The sequence below is a fragment of the Marmota marmota genome, unplaced genomic scaffold (assembly GCF_001458135.2).
Source record: "Marmota marmota marmota unplaced genomic scaffold, marMar, whole genome shotgun sequence".
NCBI lineage: Eukaryota > Metazoa > Chordata > Mammalia > Rodentia > Sciuridae > Marmota > Marmota marmota.
Genome location: NW_026000206.1, coordinates 12,385,954 through 12,407,140, shown reverse-complemented (window position 1 = coordinate 12,407,140; position 21,187 = coordinate 12,385,954). Strand labels below are relative to the sequence as shown.

The window sequence follows — 21,187 nt, the reverse complement described above, 5'->3', positions numbered from 1 at the left end:
CTTTTGTAAGAAATATTTATATTTTAAAATTTCTTTGAGTGTGTGTCCTACTGAGGATGGAACCCGGGCCCTTGCACAAGCTAAGCACATGCTCTGCCAGTGAGCTAACTAGGGAAGTAGAACTGTAGTCGAGTTCAGATCTCGGATTTCAAATTAACTTCTGTGCAGGGTGTGAAGTGGGGTCAAGGTTCATTTTTTCCAAGTGGCTATCTGGTCATTCCAGTACCTTCCTTGAAAGCACTTTCCTTTCCCAAGGGATTGCCTTAGACCTTCCACAGAAGTCAGCAACTGTGCGTTTGTTTCTGGGGCCTCTTTACTGCACTTTTAGTAAACCTTGAAGTGACCTAGTGTACATCCTCCAATATTGCTTGTTTCCAATTGTTTTGGCAATTCTAAGTCCTTTATATTTCCATATAAGTTTTGATCACTCTGTCAGTTTCTACAGAAAGCCTGAAGTGGTTTTGAGTGTGATTGTGTTAAATATGTAAATCGATTTTGGGCTTGGGATATAGCTCAGTTGGTAGAGTGCTTGCTTTGCAGGCAGGAGGCCCTGGGTTCAATGAACAGCACCACATACACACAAAAAATGTAAGTCAATTTTAGGGAGGCTGGACATCTTAATAATATTGAGCCTTTCAATTCATGAACACAGTATATCGCTCCACTTATTTAGGCTTTCTTGAATTTCTCAGCATTGGGGTATAGTTCTAGTAGTCAGGTCCAAAACATCTTTCATATGTTTATCTACAAATAGTTGCTTTGATGCTATTATAATATACATGGTTTATGTGAATTTGTTTTGATGCTGTCCAATTTTCTGAACAGATTATTAAAAGTATAATTTATATAAAAAAGTAGTAAGAATGCAGGACACTCACCTCCCAGGGGGGCTCCCGGTGGCTCCATGCATGCAGTGTGTGCAGGTGGGGTGCAGGACACTCACCTCCCAGGGGGCTCCCTGTGGCTCCATGCATGCATTGTGGGCAGTTGGGGTTCAGGATACTCATCTCCCAGGAGGGCTCTCCGTGACTCTATCCATGCATCCCCCTCCTCCCTGTCCATCCCCTCCTCTGGCCCCCTCCTCCCCTCTTCCTCCTTCTTGGAACATGGCTGTGTTTGGAAGTGCATCTTCTGCTGGAGTGACAGGACTTTCCCACTGCATCTCCATGGCACTTTCCTTAAAACTCCAACTTAGAATTGGGGGCTTCCTTCTGGACGAGTTTCTGCTCATGTCACCTGCTGGGCCTGTCTTGCTCTCCTGCCCTGCGGTGCCATCACCGTGGCCTCCTAAGTCTTGAAAGCCGCCTTGTACCTGCGTTCTGTCTCTAGATTGGCTGTTCTGGATTCTTAGCTCCTCGATGTTTAGAAACAGTAGACACTATTTGTGTTCTTTTGGAGGAAATATCGGTTGGGGTTATATTGACACTCACTGGTTAAGGGAGAGTGGATGTCTTAAGATTAGGGGTTTTGCAGTCCATGAACATGGTATGTTGTACCATTTCATTCCGGTCTTTTAATTCCTTTTTTGTTTTTTTAGTTTCTTAGTTTTCAGTGCACAGGCATTGTACATATTTTGTTCAATTTACCCCTACATATTTTCGTTTCTAAAATAACATGGGTTGTATGTATCGACTCTGTATCCTGCCACCTCCTGCGCCTCGGTGTTTATTTCTGGCATCTTCTCTGGATTCCCCGGGTGCAGTCTTCTCATCACAAGTAGATGCCCTGTCCCATGGCTGGGGTTTGTGAGCAGTGCTGGGTGGACCCTGACCTCAGGGAGCGGAGGCTTGCCCTCCACAAGCCCTGGTGGGCCTCCTGAGGCTGCCTTTACTCAGACGCAGGAAGCTCTTGCTGTAGTGGTGGCCTTGGGGTGTGGGCTCTTGTGCATTCACGGCTGTGGAACTTTGCCTGTGGCTTTTTCTGAATCAGTGGGAGTGGACTTTGGTTTCTCCTTTGTTCTGTCAGTGTGGTGACTGGCCTTGATCAAGTCTGAGTGTCACCTAGCCTTGTGCCTCAGGTTCCACACACTGCTGAGTCCAGTGTCTCAGGAATGGCCTCCACACCTGGCTCACAGTGGTGAAGTCCAGTTCACACTGACCTTCATTTTCTGTGCAATGGCACTCTGCAGGGACCTGACCAGGTGCTGGGTCCTGCGACTCGTCCCTGGGGCCTGGGATGAGGCTGCCGGGGACAGGTGCCCCTCCCTTGTCCTTCCCCACATGAGGAGACAGCAAGAAGGCCCTCGTCGCTGTTGGGTCTCGGTCTCTGGCTCTGTGAGCGGTCAGTCTGTGCTTCGGAGCCCTCTGTCCCAGCAGAGTGGACTAGGACAGATGCTGGTCTGCCTTTTCTTCCCTTTGCTAGATTGTGGATTAGGCTTTGTTGGCCTCACAGAATGTGCTGGGCCACCCTCTCTTCTCCTTCAGTTTCTGAACAAGTCTGCCTGTCTGTTGTTATTTCTCTATTACATGTTGGCTGGAATTCACAGGTAAGCCATTGGGCCTGTGTGGGAAGGTTTCAATCACGAATTTTATTTCCCAGACATGGATGTTCAGATTTCCACTCCCCTCATGTTGGTTTTGGTCACTTTTACCTTCAAGGGGATTTGCTGGCTGTCGAGGGGCCGTCCATGTGGAGTGTTCCTCTGTTGGTCTGTAGGTACCCCCTGCTCCCCTCTTGTCAGGGTCTGCTTCTGTTTTCTTGAGTGCCAGCAACAGAGGAGGGTTAACTGACCACCTGGGCCCCCAGGGCCTGTTTCCTGCTTCATTCCGTCAGCTTTGGGCTCAGGGAGACCTGCACGGTGTGGGAGTGGCTCCCTGGTGGAGTTCAGGGAGAAGTGGGAGCTATAGCCAGGCTCTGGGGGCAGCCAGGGAGGCAGCAGCTGGTCCTAGGGAGCCAGAAGGCATGTGGCTCCCCTCTCTGTGACGCTGGGGTCATGGCCACGACAGCCCCTGTGGCCCCCTCCCCCTCACCTCCCGCTCTGCAGAGGACCCTTGGGTGTGGAATGCAGCGGGACCATCCTGGCTTTTGTAGCTCCTGGGAAGAACTGTCCTTCCCCAAACCCACCCAGGGCTGCTGTGGCCTGCAGGTAGCAAGCTGTGCCTTTACCAGCCTTGGTGAAGAGGCCAGGCTCGCCTCTCTGCCTCCCTTCCTCAGGCATCAGGTCAGAGGCCTGGGACCGGCTGGTGATGGCCTGCCTTCCTCCTGGCCAGCGTTCTCCTGTCCCGGGCCACCCCCAAGGCTGTTGCTCCTTCTCCTCCCTCTGACAGTGAACAGGGTGCAGCAGAGTCACACGTGGCTGCTGGTGGCTGATATGTGTAAACTACGGCTGCTGGTCTCCCAGAGCCAATGACCAGGATGCTCTTCATGGTGCCCTCAGAGCACAGAGCTGACACTGCATTTAGACCGCAGGGGGCAAGAGCAGTCTCAGAGGCCTGTGCTGAGAGCCAGCCGTGCCTGACACCTGGGAAGGGGGATAGCACGAATGGTGGCCCTGTGCCGGCATATGGCCCAGGAGGGGTGAGTTGGCTTCTCCCTGGGGCGTGGACGGTGGGCACCTCTGCAAAGCCCTTTGGGGAGCTGCTGTCTTGCTGGGTGTTTTAAGCAGAGCCTGGCCCTGGCTCAGCACAGTGCCTGGCTGCAGTGTTTTGAAACCTAGCGCCTCTCGCCCGCTGGTGCAAGCCGCACCGCCAGAGATGGGAACGTGGCTGGTGGCTGGAGGCCCTGGCCCAGGCCCCAGCAGAGGCAGCCCACCCCTGCACCACACCCTGGGCCGGGGCCCTCTGGGAGCTCCTCCCACAGTCGTCCTCTCACTGTGGATGGCTCCTAGGGGGGGTGGTGGCAGTCTCCAGGGAGTGTTCAGATCCTCCCTGCTGGGCCTGCGGGTCTGTGGCTGGACGGAGGTGACCACTGTGTGGGAAGAGCCCCCACCAACCTCAGCTCGGTTCTGAAGTTGGTGTTTCTCCTGCTGGCGTTTGGGCCCCTGGGGTCCTGGAGCCCAGGCCAGGGGACAGCGAGGGCTTTGGAGAGTGGGTTTTCATCTGCAGAAACCACCTGTTTACATGGTTTTCGTCTCCTGGCCAGGACCCACGCAGGAAAGCACAGACCTGAGCGGATCCTAGATCTGCTCCGTTTATGGCTCTTGTTTTCAGAAACAACAAAGGGAAGGGAAGCTTCTGTCTGGACATCATGGCTGGCCTTAATTCAATCCAGCTGGCCCCAAACAGGCCTCCTTCCAAGGCCAGGAGCGTCTCTGGAGCTGGGCAGGAAAGGTGGTGGGAGGCCGGCTGGGCCTGTTCCTCTGGAGCCTGAGCCTGGTGGCTAAGCCCTGGGGAGAGCCAACCCTACATTTGCTCAGGACCCTCAGGCCAAGTGGACCAGCCTGGGAAGGGAGGAGCCTGGGGTTGGAGGCATTTTGTGCGTTAACGTGTTTGTCGGCTGCAGATACTCCAAGTGCCCCTGACCGACCCTCTCCCCAGCCTTCTTAGAGACTCACAGCTCAGGGGGTCCTGACCCACACCTGTGCCCTGGTGCCATGGGTCTACAGGACGGCCGGAGGAGGTGGGGTTGTGCCTCCGACACGGGCTGATCCCAGGCTTCTCAGTCCCTTGGTGTCTCATGACTCCTCTTAGCACCCTTCTGTATCTTTCCTTGAAAAATTCTCCTATTACCTTTATCCCACTTTCTGTCATCCACCTGTGGACTGGAGATTGGTGGTCAGAAATTGATCCTCAAAGATGTGGTGTCGGAACCTACCAGGAGCCTAGCCTCGGGAGGGGTGGGAGCTTAGTGCGAGCTGTTCTGGGCTTCCTGTCCCCCCCCACCCACCCCTGGGCCCTGGCCTTTACCACTTCCCCTGTGCAAGGTCACAGGCTGCTGGGGAGGACAGGGGCTCTCTGGGCTGCCGGATCTCCCAGTAACTGCTCCTTCCCACAAAGGGTGGAGCACTGTGCTCCCTCTTGGAGGAGGGGGAGGAGAGAGGAGCAGCATGGAGCTGCCTGGAGAACTGGCCCAGCCAGCGCTTCACTACTGCAGGGGGTCTGTGGGAAAGGGAAACGGATGGACGGAGCCCAAGGGAAGCCAGCAGGCAGCCTGTGGCCCAGGGCCCTGTGCATGCCGCTGAAGTCATGAGGATGGTGGCTCTCAGTGTGGGGCAGCAGCCCCACGCCCCACGGTTGAGTCCTGCTGTGCAATTTTGCATGGTCGGAGGAAACGTGTCTGCAGAGAGTCAGAAAGAGGGCATGTGACCCTGACGTCATTGTGGAGTAAGACACACAGGCTCTCCCCTTGCTCAAAGGGACTAATTGGCATTGCTTGTCCCTGGCACCAAGTTCAGACTTGTCAAGGCCCGGCCAGGACCTGCTCCCCTCAGTGGGCAGACAGTAATTTGTCCCTGGCCCCAGCTCCTTTGCCCTTTCCCACTTGCCCAGCCTGCAGCCCTGTGGGACTGTGAAGGGACATGGGTGTGGGTACAGTGGGCATGGTTCCAAGGCGCAGCAGGCATTTGGACATTGGACGTGCTTGTCCAGGCTGAAGCCAGAGAAGCCTGGGCTAGGGCTGGACAGGGAGCGGCAGCACCAGGGACAACTCCCCTACCCTCTCCCCCTTATGGGAAGGAGTGGTGGTTTGTCCTGTCCTGGGGACACCCTAATGTGTGCACTGTGGCTGTGTATGGTGCTGGTCCTCGGAGGTTGGTGGTGTGGAAGCTGTGTTCTTAGGGTCCCTGTCATGGCCTCTGTGTGACACCCTCTCTGGAGCTGGGAAAAAGCATGGATGGAGGCTCTCTGAAGGACTCCTAGGAGTGACCTGGCCCCAGTTGGCCTTTGCTGACCCTGAGCTGCAGGTGACCATGAGATGGAGGTGCTCCATCTGCTGAGGAGCCACTGGACAGGTTCCGTCCCTGTAGAGCTTTAGTTTGAACTTGGCCAGGCTTACTCTGCAGACAGGGCTTGAAGAATGTGGGCACAGTGAGGACACCCTGGGTGGGGTCAGGGGCAGGGGCAGGCTCTATGGCCAGCCGCACTGCAGCCCAGTCCTTGGGCCATGTGAACCCCATGGTGTGGCCTCCACAGCCTGGTGGAGGGCTTGTCGACACCTTTCCTGCAGAAGGAACAGTGGTGTGGTTTGTTAATCTTCAAGTATCGACTTTCCATCAAAGCACATGCAAATTTCTTTGCAAAGAAAAAGTCTGAAATGAAACCATCCACTTACTGTGGGATGGAATTTTAAATAGCAGCTTTCCCTTAACAGTGAAGTGCTGCTTCTGTTCATCCCCATTTGGTGAAGATTGGCATTTGACTAAGGCCCCACGTGCCCTCCTCTCAGCCTTGCTGGGGCTTAGCTCCTGCCAAGCTGAGGTTGATGGCGGCAGGGCTGCACCCAGGAAGAAGCCCCTCCCCACCTCTTCCGGCTGCTGGAGGCTGCGTTCCTCACAGACTGTGGCTCTGGCCTCTTCCTCCCTCATCAAAACCCCGTGGGGTGGCCTCCACAGCTTGGCTGAGTGTTAGCACCGAGGCCTCCTTGGGACATCTCTCTGCCACCCTCTTACAAGGATGCTGTGGTTACAACCAGGATCCAACCCAGGATCCGATTCCCTTCTGAAGATCCTTCACATACTCCCCTGTGCAAAGTCCCTTTGCTGTACAAGGTGACAAGTTCACAGACAACAAGGATGAGAGCCTGGGGTGTCACTTAGCCAACCCAGGCTGCCTGCGGCAGGCTCCCGAGTCCCTCCTGACCATGGGCACCCTCTGTCAGTGTGGCTTCGGTGGGGCTTGGCCGAGGTTCCAGTTTGCAAACCCGGGCTTGGTTGCCAGGAGGCTGTGAGCACAGCAAACACAGGGCTGGCAGGGAGTGAGGAATGGGTGCAGGTCTGGGTTGCATGCACCTTGCAAGGGGCCTGGCTCAGGGAGCAGCAGGGCCTGTGGAGGAGAGGCTGCTGTTGTGGCTGTGACAGGCCCAGGACTCTCACTGGACTGCTCCCACAGTGACCTCCAGCGCCGAGAAAGCTGCTCTGACTGCAACTGGCATCTGCACTCCCGCAGGCATGGAGGAGGGCCTGGCCTGAAGGGGACCCAGGGCCACCCTGCTTCTGCAAGGTGAGGTGAGGGTTCAGAGTGGTCTAGGATGTGCTGCAGGGGCAGCCAGGGTCTGATGGGGAGCCAACCTGCGGGGCAGGGCTGCACACTGCCTGCCAGCTGGTGAGCAGGCTCCAGGCCTTTGCAGATAAACCAGTCCATCAGCCAGCTGAGGCCCAGCAGCCAGCCCAGGGAGGAGGTGGCAGCTCTGCGAAGCAGTGATGGTGATAAGTGGCTGTGAGGCCACATGCTTCAAGCCCTGTCCCCAGGTGCTCCCTCAGCAGCTCGCGGGGCTGACAGAGTCTTGAGGTCTCCAGGGAAGATCTGGCTCATTCAGCAGAATCTCAGAATGCATCCAACACCCAGAGCTCAGAACCTTCTGGGGTCCCAGGCACTTCCAGGTAGGATATATCTGTCAACTTCTCTGGCAGGATGTATCTGTCAACTGATCTGGGAACCTAATAAACCCACTCAAAGAAGACCTTGTGCATGACCTCCATGCTCTGCCACTGTGTGTGCACACATGTACACACATACCCCACACGCATGCATGCAGACATAGGCACATGCACAGAGCTATACCCATAGGCACTGCACACACACAAGGACACACATGCACAGAGATGCACCTATGGACATAAGCATGCACACACATGAACACACATACACAGAGCTGGGCACATCATGCATAGAACTGGGCACACACATGAGCACACAGAGAGCTGCACCCACAGGCACATGCATGTACATACACGTGAACAGAGAGAGCATCACCCATAGGCACATACATAAACACACACACACAGCTGCACCCATAGGTACATGCACACACACACACAAATGAATGCATGTGCACAGAAGTGACCCATAGTACATGCACACACACATGCATATACACACACAGAGCTGCACCCATAGGTATGTGCATGCACACACATAGAGAGCTGGACCCATAGGTACATGCACACACACATGCACACACATGCACAGAGCTGCACCAACAGGTACATGCACATGCACATGCACAGAGTTGCACCCATAGGTACATGCATGCACACACACACAGAGCTGCACCCATAGGTACATGCATGCACACAGATACACACAGAGCTGCACCCTTAGGTACATGCACACACACACAGAGCTGCACCCATAGGTACATGTACACAGGTGTGGTCTGAGGTATACCAGAGACTTCTAGGATTAGAACGAATTCTATGCTACGCTAACTTCTCCCGTTATGGCCAGATTTCAAGGGAAAAGACGAGTGCTCCGCACTGGATTCCCTCCTTCTAACAGGGCGTGACCCCTGGTGCAGCTTGTTCGCTTTGCCCCTCTGAACCCAGAGAGTATGTGTCACAGGCAGAGGAGCCATTTGGGGGCCGAGGGGCTGAGGGAGCCTGGATGGGCTAGAGGGGCTTTGCAGGCCTCTGTCCACTGGCCTGGCTTTGGGTTGGTTGATACAGTGGTCCAGGCAGTGATGGCCCAAGTACCCAGTGCTTGGTGGGAGAGGTGGAGATGGAGTGTGGCTGCTTGCTGGCCCTGTGCCTATAACCCCTCCCCAGCCTCTCTTGTCACTGCCAAGCTGGCCTGCCCTCCAGAGCCTGCCCTGGCTCCCTGTCGGCCTGTGTGGGTGGAGTGAGTATGAGTGTGAGGGTGTGCTGGTGCATCCTCTGCCCACAGTGTGTGGGTGGAGTGAGTGTGAGCATAAGTGTATGCAGGAGTGTCCTCTGCCCATGGTGTGTGGGTAGAGTGAGTGTGAGCATGAGGGTGTGCAGGAGCTTCCTCTGCCCACAGTGTGTGGGTGGAGTGAGTGTGAGCATGAGGGTGTGCAGGAGTGTTCTCTGCCCATGGTGTGCGTGGACTGACTGTGATCGTGTGGGTGTGTTGGAGTGTCCTATGCCAACAGTGTGTGGGTGTAGTGAGTGTGAGTGTGCGGGTGTGCAGGAGCGTCCTCTACTCCTGCAGAGGTGGAGTGAGTGTGTGAGCGTGAGAGTGTGCAGGAGTGTCCGGTGCCCATTTTGTTTAGGTGGAGTGAGTGTGAGTGTGAGGGTATGTAGGAGCATCCTCTGCCAACAGTGTGGTGTGGAATATAAGCGTGAAGGTGTGCAGGAGCATCCTGTGCCCACAGTGTGTGGGTGGAGTTAGTGTGAGTGAGGGTGTGCAGGAGCATTCTCTGCCCATGGTGTGTGGGTGGACTAAGTGTGAGCATGAGGGTATACAGGAGCATCCTATGCCAACAGTGTGTGGGTGGAGTGATTGTGAGGGTGTGCTGGTGCGTCCTGTGCCCACAGTGTGTTGGTGGAGTGAGTGTGAGTGTGAGGGTGTGCAGGAGCATTGTGTGCCCACAGTGCATGGATGGAGTGAGTGTGAGCGTGAGGGTGTGCAGGAGTGTCCTGTGCCCACAGTGTGAGTGGGGTGAGTGTGAGTGTGTGCAGGAGCTTCCTGTGCCCAATGCATGTGGGTGGAGTTAGTGTGAGCATGAGAGTGTGCGGGATCACCCTGTTACCAGAATGTGTGGGTGGAATGAGTGTGAGCATGAGGGTGTGCAGGAGTAGCCTGTGCCCATGGTGTGTGGGCGGAGTGCAGTCATCGGGTGTGCAGGATCAGCTTGTGCCCACGGTGTGTGGGTGGGAGAGTGTGAGCATGAGCGTGTGCAGAAGCGTCCTTTGTCCACAGTGTGTGAGTAGAGTGTGAGTGTGAGGGTGTGCAGGAGCGTCCTGTGCCCACGGTGTGTGGGTAGACTGAGTGTGAGCCTTTGGGTGTGTAGGAGTGCCGTTTGAGTGTGAGTGTGTGTAGGAGCATCCTCTGCCAACAGTGTAAGGTGGAGTGTGAGCATGAGGTTGTGCAGGAGCATCCTCTCCGCACAGTGTGTGGATGGATGTGAGTGTGAGGGTGTGCAGGAGCGTCCTGTGCCCACAGTGTGTGGGTGGAATGTGAGTGTGAGGGTGTGCAGGAGCACCCTGTGCCTATGGTGTGTGGGTTGACTGTGAGCGTGAGGGTGTGCAGTAGCATCCTCTGCCCACAGTGCGTGGATGGATTGAGTGTGAACATGAGGGTGTGCAGGAGTGTCCTCTGTCCATAGTGTGTGGATGGAGTGAGTGTGAATATGAGGGTGTGCAGGAGAGTCCTCTTCCCACAGTGTGTGGGTGGAGTGAGTGTGAACATAAGGGTGTGCAGGAGTGTCCTCTGCCCACGGTGTGTTTGTGGAGTGCGTGTGAGCTTGTGGGTATGCAGGTGCGTCCTCTGCTTACTCTGTGTCGATCAAGTGTGAGCCTGTGGGTGTGCAGAAGCGCCCTGTGCCCATGGTGTTTGGGTGAAGTGAGTGTGAGTGTGAGGGTGTGTAGGAGCGTCCTTGCCAACAGTGTGGTGTGGAGTATGAGCACGAGGGTGTGCAGGAGCGTCCTGTGCCCACTGTGTGTAGGTGGAGTGTGTGTGTGAGGCTGTGCAGGAGCTTACTCTGCCCTAGGTGTGTTTGTGGAGTGTGTTTGAGCTTGTGGGTGTGCAGGTTTGTCCTCTGCCTACTGTGTTGGGTCAATTGAGTGTGAGCATGTGGGTGTGTGAGCGCCATGTGCCCACGGCGTGTGTGTGGCATGAGTGTAAGCATGTAAAGACATCTGGCGTGCAACTTATGCTTGTGCATGCTCCTCAGACTTTCTGAGTGCACCATGCCTGCTGCCTTGGCAATTGCCTGAGCACCCAGAGCCCCTTGTCCTGATGGAGGACGTGGGCACCTCCCTTCTGCCAGATGTGGAGGACTTTCTTCCTGTGGTCAGCCCCCATTGTGGTGAGCTGGGACCTGGGGAGTGGGCCACAAGGATTGGGGCGGGGCCCACGTTGAGTCTACATTTTGTGGGCTGCTGCCCACTCCCACTGGCCTCCAGGGCATGTGCTGACCTTGGCTACCTCCCCCCAGGAGTTGAGAGGTGAGTGAGTGGGCTGGTGGCCTCCTGTGCCACATCCCTCCTGGTGCCTGGTGGTCAGGGTTAGGAGGGGGTTTCCCTCCAGTCCCTTCCTCTCTCTGCCTGAGGCTGCCTCTGGTGCCCTGCCCTGGAGAGGCCTCTGGCGTTCTCTCTTGTGAATGGGGCTGTCCATGAGTTATGGATACCCAGGACCCGCAGGGTTCTGGCCGAAGGTGGGGACTGCTCAGACCCCAGGGCAGGTGTGGCTCCACAGCCTGAGAGCAAGGAGGTCAGGAGCTGTGTCCTGAGCAGGAGGCTTCAGTTCCCGGTCAGGACTGGTCCACGCCTGTGAAGCCTGGGGCCCTGGCCGGGGCAGGTGGCCCTGCAGAGCTGTGAGGGTGCCCCTGGGGAGGAGGTGCAGCAGGAAACAGGCCTCCTTAGGGCGGTGATGGGAGGACCTCCACTCTGGCTGTGGCCCAGCCCCTGCCAGGAGCCCCTCACCTCTGGGCCTGCAGGTGGAGGTTGCAGACACTCGTCTTGGCAGTGCTGTCCGACCCCGGCACTCTCCTTCCAGGCTTGGGAGGCTTTGCCATGTGGGAGGGGAGATGGCCATGCCCTGGTGCCTGCTGAGGGGCCTCCGGAGCAGGGACTCCTGTTTGGGCCAGTGTGGGGTGAATGCCTTTAATTGAACGTCATCTTTTCCCACTGTTCCCATTAGCAGTTTTTGGGGAATGGGCTGTCCTCACCCTTGCCTGTGTCTGGGTGGGATCTTGGTGCAGAGAACAGGTTCTGCTGTCCGTCTTCTGGGTGTGTTGGCATCTGGGTGCCGTGGTCCTGGGGTTCTTGGCAGACCTCTGGTGTGTGGCCGCAAGCCCCTGGCCTGTTTAGGAAGGGCAGTGAGACCTTCTCTCCAGAGGCAGCGAGTGACTCCTTTTGAGGACCTGCTCAGGCATCAGTGTGCACTCTGCGTGGACAGGGGCTGGCAGGGTGCCAGGGGACCAGCCCTGAGCCGCATGCCGGTCCCTGCTGGGCTGGGAGGGGTAGGGCAAAAAGGCGGGCCCGTGAGTGCAGGTTGTCAGGTTCCTTCCTGTGGCAGGTGGCCAGGCCGAGGAGGAAGGGGACCGCTGCCCTGGCTGTCCTTGGTGAATGGCCATGGGCACAAGTTGCTATGGTTGCTTGTTCCTGGAAAGGGGAGGCTGTGGGACGGGCCATGTGGTGCTGGCAGTCTGGGGAGGTGTTTTTGCCTGCGTGGAAGTGCTAATGTGTGAGATATAAAGTGCACCCTCGCCTGTCTGCTGGGAAGCCCTAGCTGCACCAGGCTCTGGGCACCACCCCGGCAGTGGGCCGCCCTCCCACTGTCACGGCCCAGTGGGTAGCTCCACGTGGTGCTGGACGAGAGGTAGTGGGCGCAGAGTGACAGCCCGGTGCTGAAGCATTGGACATTGCCTCCTGTGAAAGTCCTGGGGGTCCACATAGCTGGGTCTCCCCAGATCTCAGTGCCAGGGTGTTACCAGGTCACCAGAGCAGATCTAGCTGGCACCCTCTCCACTCCCCAAACCCACCCTGTGCCAGGGCAACTCCACTGTGATTCTGGGCCCATGCATTTTGGTGTTCCTGGGTCTGTACCGTGAGCTTCCAGGGCCAGCCTCACCTGAGGCAAGGGCCAAATGTACTTGGGACCTCCCAGGCCTGTCCCTGGTGGTCCCAGGGATGCTGAGCACCTGGAATGATGGGAGAGGCCAGGCCTTGAACTGCAAGACCCTTCCAGGTGGCCCTGGGGAGGTACTGCTGCCCACCATTTTGGGAGAACCCTGAGTTCTGGCTGCTAAGGGCCACTCCCTCTGTCCCAGGAGGCCTTCCCACAGTCCGGGAGCTGAGTGCGGCTGGCCTGCAGATGCTGTATTATCAGCCACTGTCCTGATACATCATTTATGGACGTTTCCGGTGCTGCCTGGGGTATCAGCAGGAGCATGGGGGCACCGATCCAGTTTGCTTCAGCCTGCAGGGCCCCGTGACCAGGCAGGCAGGAAGCAGCACCTGGGCTCCGCTGGAGTTTCTGCTGTAAATAAGGTGGGGGTGGTGAGACTGTGGCCCACAGGGTCCAGGATGGAGGCCAGTGCCAGGCCCTGGCTCTGTGCACCATCCTGGGCAGAAGAGGCCAGGACTGTTCTGGATCTGGGGTCTGAGCCCTGCTGCCACCCCTGATGTCACTCCCACTCAGCTGGTGCCCTGTGGGAAAGGTCTGCATGGGATCCCAGGTTAGGGGACAAGGACAGGCCCATCAGCATGGTGGGGATTGCTCTCAGGGGAGCAGCTGAGGCCAGCCTGCCTTCAGGAAAAGCCCAGGGGTGAGCAGTGGGTGGGTGGCAAGGCCTGGGGGCACAGGGGTGCCGCTGGAACAAGATGCCCAGTTGGCCACCCTGTGGTCTGACAGGCAGGTGCCAACTGAGGCCAAAAGCCCCAGCCACTTGGGTGGCAGTGAAGGATACCAGGGCTTAGGAGGGCACTGACCATAGTCCTGGCCCCTGGGGTCTGCCTGCTGCCCTGCCTGGGGATGGACAATGGAGGATGGAGAGATGGCTGACTGGGTCCTTTGAGATCCATGGGCAATACCCAAAAGACTGTCCATCACCTGGCATGCCCCACAGGCTTCAAGTCCCCCCTGTAGATAGAGGAGTCCAGGGTCAGAGCCCGAGCAGACATTTACTCTCCTATCTCCAACAGGTGAACACCCCGTCCCTAGAGCTGGAGACATTCCCAGGGGCTACAAAACATGGTGGCCAGCGCTGCCAGGAGGCCAGGTTAGATAAAGAACCAGTCTTTTCTGCTAGGCCTTGTGTTCCTTTACTGAGAGCCCGTGCTGGACTCTCCTGCTCACACGTTCGTGCCTGGGAACATGGGGGCACCCACGGCCCTCTGGTGACTGTGAAAGCTGGTCCTGCCTGTGTCTGGGGCAGCCTGTGGCAGGCAGGAGGCACTGGGCTCTGAGTGTTCAGAGGAGGTTCCTTGGCGCTGTGCCCTGGGAGGTCCCCAGTGTGGTCCGCTCCTTCTGCCGGGGCTGCCTGTGCTCTGGGGAGCGCAGGGCCTCACCAAGTCAGATTGGGAGACTCCCTTCAGGCAGGAGTCCGTGGTCAGGGGATGTATGGCAGAACTCCGCTTCCCCACTGCTGGTGTGGCACTCCGCGGGCCACTTGGAGGTCCAGGCTTCCCCTGGTGATGATGAGGCAGGCCGTGGCAGGGAAGGTCCCTGACTGCGTTCAGAGCCAGGACGGTCCTGTGACTGGGCAGTTGCCTTGCCCTGGCTTCTCCAAGAGCCGCCCGGCACTCAGGTGCTAGGCCTCCAAGGGCGCCAGGACCGGGTGTCGGTCTGCGGGGGAGGCCTTCCCGCAGCAGGGGCTGCTGGCTGGCAACAACAGGGTGACTCACGGAGCCGTAGCAGGTCTATTTTTACTCTCCCGGCCGTCTTCTCTCTGCCTCCTCGGTGTGGGCTGTTTCTTCTGTTGTAAGAAATGCCCTGGCTCATGGAAGGGCTGCTCAGCCCAACAGTTAGTCTGGAAAGTGACCCTTCCAGGACTGCCGCGGGGACTGTGAACCAAGTGCCAGAGCCAAGCAGCTCCGTGGGAGTTGGGAAAAGAGTGGGCAGGCACACGGAAGGACGGGGTCATTTTGTTGCTGGTGGGAAATGTCAAACATCACCTTCTCCTGCTGCTTCAGATTTGAGGTGGCTAACAGTGGCTCTTGCTATGGCTTTCCCTCTCCCTGTCTCTCACAGTGGCCTCGGACCCTCTTTGGAGGTGACCACTCCCTCTGCCCCTCCAGCTACCCTTCACCCGCCATGGCAGGACCAGGGCTCATGGGTCCGTGTCCCGGCCAGATGTGCTGGCGGCTCCTGTCCAGAGCTCGCCTGCTCACAGCACAGTCCTCGTATCCCGCGGGCCTGGGAGGCAGGAGTGATGTGTGTGAGGCCAGCGGGAGCAGGGCCATGCGTGAGGACCACTTTCAGGAAGAGAGGCCCTCGCCTTTCCTCTGGCATGGTTCTCTTTGCCCCTACTTGAGCCTCGAGGTTGGATGAGACAGAACAAAGTCCATCTGGGCACTGGGCTTGGGCCACAGTGACAAGAGCTGTCTGTGAGCTGAGCCCAGCCGGCAGCCTTTGTGGACGGGGCCCAGTGGGCCTCCCAGGTGGCTCGCAGGACAACTTCTGGCGCACCTGCGGAAGGAGAGTCTGTTCCCATGGCAACGACTGAGCTTCCCTCAGCCAGTGCTGCAAAGCAGAGACCTCTGAAGAATGAATTTTAAAGCCTTGATTTTAAAATATTTATCTGCACTGGGGAGAGGCTGTGTCCCTCAGCTTGCTACATACAGTGGAGTGGGCCCTGGGGCTGGGACTCCCAGCCGTGTCTTGCCCAGGCACAGGACAGGCAGGCCGCTTCCCCAACAGCTCCTTGGTTCCTGTGGGGAACATGTACATGCTGGCTAGGATGGCCAGGAGTCGAAGTGGCTGTCCTTTTACCCACATTCTGCTTTAAGAGCTGCCTGCGTTAGGGGAGAGTGGCCTTGGCCTCACATAGCCCATCACCCTGGAGAACGTGCAAGCCAGTCTTGCTCAGTCCAGGTACCCGGCCGCAGGCCCTCACGTTTTTGTCCAAATATCAGCTTTCGAAATACCTCTGCAACAAATTTGTGAAAAACAGCAACTCCACCCCTTCCTGCCTATCCCCACTCCTCGGCCTGTTAGTGTCTCCCTGACCCCAGTGTGCTCAGGGGCATTTCCTGCATCTCCCAAATGGGGAAGGGGCTGAGAAGGCACTGCAGGGCCCCAGGCTCCTCTTCTGGGCACAGTGGGGCTGAGTCCCCTGGCTGCTGTGTGCAGGAAGGTCGTGGGGGGTCCACGTCAGAGCCTGGGAGGGGCAGCTGTTGTTAATGGGCAGGTTTGGGCAGTCAGGAATTTGTGCTTTGATTTTCTTACAGCAACAATGTCTTCATGTGGCTGTGGGGCCGATGCTGGCCCTGCACGGAGGCCTGGCACCCCCAGGGGCCTGCCAGCTCTGGGGTCAGACTTGGGGATTGTCAGAAAGGCCACCAGAATGGGTTTTCTTGAGCTGCACAGAGGGAGCCGTCTGGATGGGATGTGGGCAGGGTGGCTTTTTCCACATCAGACTGCTTAAGTCTTGCTCTTGGAAAAGCCCTCCAATAAGACGACTGTGTTGACAGATTCCTGCTGGTGGTTTCCTCCCTAATTACCTCTGTAAGGGCTGGACCAAGAGCTGCCATCTCCTTTAGGAACCAGAAATGGGGCTGAGTACCTGTCTGGGAGCTAGGCAGGGCAGGTAGTTAGGGGAGGTCCTGGCCCCGCCACAGGAAACTTGAGACCCTCCTGGGCTGCGAATAGCAGGCCCCAGGGGAGGGACCTGGGCAAGCCTTGGGTTTGCTCCTCCCTGGCCTGGACTGAGTTGGAGGGTGGGGGCGTGTAAGCTGTGGTGGTGCTTTTTGTCATGGTCAAGTGCTCCCACCCCAGCCGGGTGGTCAGGAGCCAGGTAGGAACCTGTTTGTCAGGGTGGGCAGCAGGCTTATGGGTACCCCATGTAGTCCCCTGGCACCCTGAGGACTGAGGTGGGGTCTGGGCAGAGTGCCTGGGAGGCAGCTGTCTGGAAGGGTCTTTGGTGGGGATTGCAATGTGTGCCCTGCCCAGCGACTCCACTCTGCCTGCCTCAAGGTGTCTGCCAGCCACATCGGGGATTCCCGTCTCACCTGGGATTTCTCTGTGCCCGTCTGGGGGCCACTGTCTGGGACCCCTGTCTGTGAGGCTGCCCTCCTGGTTAGGTATAGTGTTAAGGTGAGATTGCGATAAACCACAGAGTCAATCATAAAGCAGGAGATGGAAACTTTATTCACCACTTGGCGGTCTGGATCCACCAGCTATGGGCCATGGGCAGGCTGCAAGTCCACACCCTGTGACCCCCTCCCAGGGTTTGAGTCCACCTCTTATAGCCCAAAACCTTGTAGAGCATAAGTGGCTGTTGCTGTGTTGCTATGACCATAAACGTCATGAGATCTAAAATCATAAGCAGGAAAGGAAGTGGGCCCAAACCTCCGTAGTTGAGTACAAGTTAAAGAATGGTTACTGACATGAAGACTGTAAGAGAGAACACTTTTACATTGTGCAAGAATTGCCACTGTGGGTTGCCAAGCGTGCTGTGCGAGGCAGCTGGTGATGGGTGCAGAGGTGGGCTTTCCCTGGCAGAAGCATGCCTTCCAGGACTGGAGTCTCAGGGCCAAACGGAGTCCATTTGGTCATTGCCCGTATAGCCTGGCCCATAACAGCAGGAAGTGGGCAAAGTCGTGCTCAAAGCCACAGACCCCAATGGCCTGGGCTGCTGGCGCTGACTGCACCTCCCCTGCCCTCACCGGAAGCTGAGGGCTGGCGGGAGGCCACAGGCCAGCATCCAAGCCAGCATCACACACCCCCTCACCTGTCGGTTGCTGGCACGGCTGGCTCTGTGCCCACAGACCGCGCCAGCTCTCCTTCCCCGAGAGCTCTCTTTGCCAAAACCCTCGGTGGTGACACACCGCGGGTGTCTGAGCGTGCAGCGAGAAGCCTGGCGGGGACTCCCTTACGCCCCAGACCTGCTGCTCCGTGTGTTTCATTTCCCGTCCTTCTCTCCAGCAGAGACTCAACTTGGAAACTAGTGCTTCTTCCCTAAACATGGTGTTTGTCTTGGCCAAGTTCCCGTGGCTCAGTGCTCGAGCTCTGCCTTGTGCTAGCTGCAGCGGGCTGCAGGGCGGGACTCCAGCAAGCTACCCTAGGGCAGGAGGATGCCCACCCCGCTGCCTCCTTTAAGCTGCAGTGGGTGCTGAGTGACACGGTCAGGTGCTCCCAGCTAGGTGGTCAGGAGCTTGTGCACCAGGGTGGCTCAGCAGGTGGTCCCCCTCCCAGGTGGTGCTGGACTGGATTCCAGGCACCTACTGGGCAGGTGGCTGAGACTGTGGCCCAGTGATTCCAGGTGTCCCTGGAGGTGGCACGAGCGTCATGCTTCGTCCTCAGCGCTGTTGGAAGGGCGAGGCTTTTGTCCAACCACAGACTTGCAAGCGTCTGGTGCCTCTGTAGGAGCCTGGGAGCATCTGGGCAGCAGCAGCTGGCCTGGTGTGGACTGGGTGGGCAGAAGTTCCCTGGCTCAGAGCTTCCCAGTAAGACATCGCCCCAGGCTGCATGGCTGCCAGCTCGGCCCTGTGCCCTCCTGGACACTGTGCTGTCCTCCTCCACAGTGCAGATACAAAAGCCAGTTCTGTGCTGCCCACCCAGTCACTGGGCTGCTCCTCCCGAGGACCCCTGGACGCTTCCTGAGTGTGAGCTGTGCTGGCCTCCCCTCGCCCAGTCAGCACTGGCACAGGTTGCCAAGGACAAGAACAAACAGATCCCTTTAGAAAGACCCCAGCAAGGGCCAGCAGCAGGCCGTGCCCTCCCAGGGTCCTCACAGCCCCGTGCAGGTGATGTCCTCCGAGGATGGCTCTTCTCTGGGCTGGCCTCATGCTGAGGCGAGGTGTCGGGGCTTGAGGAGGAGAAGAGTGTGTTCGGGACTCACTGCTGGCCGGTGCCCACAGGGACCCTCACCGCCACGTCCCAGCCTCTCTTGCTTTGCTCTTCCTCGTGTTCCTGACAGTCAGGATGGGAAGCTGGCCTTCGCTTCGTACCTGGCAGACTCTGGGAATCGTGCCAGGCAGCGGCAGTGTGCTTCCCTGCCGGGGGCTGCATTCTCAGGGACTGTGGGATGGAGGAAAGCGGAGCAAGAGAGCACATGGCCTCGGTTCTCTCTGTGGGATGAGGGCCCTTCCCTGGGGGCTCCCTGGCAGCCCTACACCATCCTTTCTCCCTGAAGCACCCCTTCCACCCACCCAGCGCCACCCAGGCCTGTGTTGCATTAAGCAGCCTCACACACAGCAAGGGCCAAGGCACGTGCATGCCCTCATGGGCTGGGGGCCCTGGGGTTCGGACTTGGTGCTGGGCAGGCTGGAGGGCCTCTCCCGAGGCTGCCTGAGCCCAGTGCTGAAGGGCATCGTGCTGTGGGCAGCCTTGGGCTCAGGCTGGGCTGTGGGAAGTCTCAGGGGCTCACTTGGGGTTATCCTCACCACAGCGTGTCCCTCACCAGGGCCGTGGTGATTAGCAAGCCCCCTGCAGGAGGGGTGCTGTGGACCCTGCAGGAATGACCAGGCCCTGCAGAGCCTCTCCGTTACTAATCATGGGCCATCACAGCCCCCCAGGCCTGTCCAGTAGGGCCAGCAAGACGGACTCCCTCCCACTCTTCTGTACAGGAGAGTGGGGGACAGCAGGCTCCCAAGGAGAGAAAGGGGTTCCCTGACTCCCAGGCTTGCCCGTCCATGCACATGTAAATTTTGGGGACTGCAGGTGGCCTTCCGAGGGGGTTGCTGATGGCAGGACTACAGGGAGTGAGTGGTCTGATGCTCAGGGCAGCGTTTCCTCTTGGTCACCTGTGTCCTGTCTGTGGGCCAGTTGCATGTGCCCACCCATGAGGACCCTGAGAAGAGGTGCTACTCTGCCTCGGCCCTCTCCCACTTGGGCTCAGTGCTTCCTGCTTTGCACAAGAGCCAGAGTTCACACTGAGCCCCAGTGGACCCTCCGTAGGGTGGAGCGGGGGCTCTGGTGGGCTGCGGGGTGCAAGGTGCTGGGGAGCACTAGGGCCTTGCACCCTATGTGGGCTTTTCTGTTGCCTGGGGGGCTTGCGCCTGGTGTGGGCTTTCCTGCTGCCTGGGGGGGCTTGCGCCTGGTGTGGGCCTTCCTGCTGCCTGGGGGGGCTTGCGCCTGGTGTGGGCCTTCTGGCCGCCTCACCTGCATCCTCTGTTTCATTCTGCAGTGAACTTCGACCACTTCCAGATCCTGCGTGCCATCGGGAAGGGCAGCTTCGGCAAGGTAAGGTGGGGCCTCCCCGTGGGCCTGCAGAGGGCGGGGACTTGCTGGGCCATGGAGCAGGGCAGCTGACCACCCTCCTTCCTGCTCCTTTTCTCTCCTGGAGAAACCAGCCCCAATGGGCAGTGTCAGGGAGGGCATGGAGGCCCGGGATGTCCGCATGGGCCCTCTGGGGTCTGGTAGCCCAGCCACGTGGAGCCTTGGTTGCCACGTGAGAGGGCCGAGGCTGATGCCCACACTGGGGCACTGAGGTCCACCCAGGACTGAGGGCTTCCTCCAGGGAGGCGGTGGCTTGGGCCTGAGGGGAAAGCATTTTAGAAAGGCTGCATGGTGTCCAGAAGCCCCTGTGAGGCTCGAGGCTGCTGTTGACCACACTGGAACCCAGGGCACGAAGATGACCGGACCGAGGTGGGTGGCCCGTGTGCCTCCACGTTGGTGGCCCCCCAGAGCCTCGCTCCTCCAGTCCCTCTGGGCCAGCTTCCTGGTGACATCCTGCCTTGTGATATCTAGAGATTGGGCGTAATTTTAACTCCGCGAAGCCCAAGAGCACTCTGACAGGGGGTGGCACTGGCCCTTGGGGTAGCTGCTGTGCTGTGCATGAATCACTTCCAGTGGACGCTTCCTGTCGGCCGCCCGGGGCTTGGCAGACGGCTGGGCCTCCCTCCCGTCCCCACAGCTGTCTGGACACTGCCTGTTTAAGCTCCGCAGCCCTTTTTAATAAAGGGATTGCTGTGCTGCCAGAGCCCCTGTGCAGGGGATTTGAATGCGATCAATTGCCTCCATTCCGTCTACCAGGAGCGAACGCTTGTGCGCTGCTACAGGGTGATGCTCAGAGCAGCTGAGCCCCTATGCACAAATTCTTGGAAACGCACCCAGGAGAGACACCCAGCAGAGGCACTGTTGATGTCTGCCATGTCAGGAGGTGGCCACAGCCTCTGTGGTGTTGTCGTTTGTGAAGGTGGTGACCTTAGGGTGAGGTTGTCAGCGACGCTGAGGTCTGGGACCCCTCTGCACTCCTGTTTTCCCAGTAGAGCACAAGCTGTGCCCTCAGGGCCACAGAGGGTGTGAGGAAGCACCAGGGTCAGGCAGGTGGGGATGCCCCTCAGCCCTGCGGCAGAGGACAGTAGCTCTGACCAGGTTCAGGAGGAGTGGCTGAGAGAGGGAGACCAGCACCAGTCATTCAGAAATTTCAGAAACTAGGGATGCTGAGCTGCCTAGAGAGGGCCAAGCTGGGGCCCCCGAGGGCAAAGACCACCTGAGTGGGTGAGGCCAGTGGGCGAGGCCAGTAG

The 21,187-nt window shown here is 58.2% G+C and overlaps 1 protein-coding gene across 6 annotated transcripts in view; it reads left to right on the top strand.

The window, feature by feature from the left end:
* Stk32c (serine/threonine kinase 32C) overlaps positions 1–21,187 on the top strand; it is a 62,200-nt gene that overhangs the window by 15,311 nt on the left and 25,702 nt on the right. For 5 of the 6 annotated variants that reach the window (XM_015498401.2, XM_048791407.1, XM_048791406.1 and 2 more), the window contains exon 2: positions 19,846–19,901. In XM_015498401.2, coding sequence (XP_015353887.1) covers positions 19,846–19,901 — 56 coding nt within the window. Of the gene's footprint in view, positions 1–6,908; positions 7,095–19,845; positions 19,902–21,187 lie in introns of those variants that run through there. The other variant, XM_048791409.1, reaches the window with a different exon arrangement.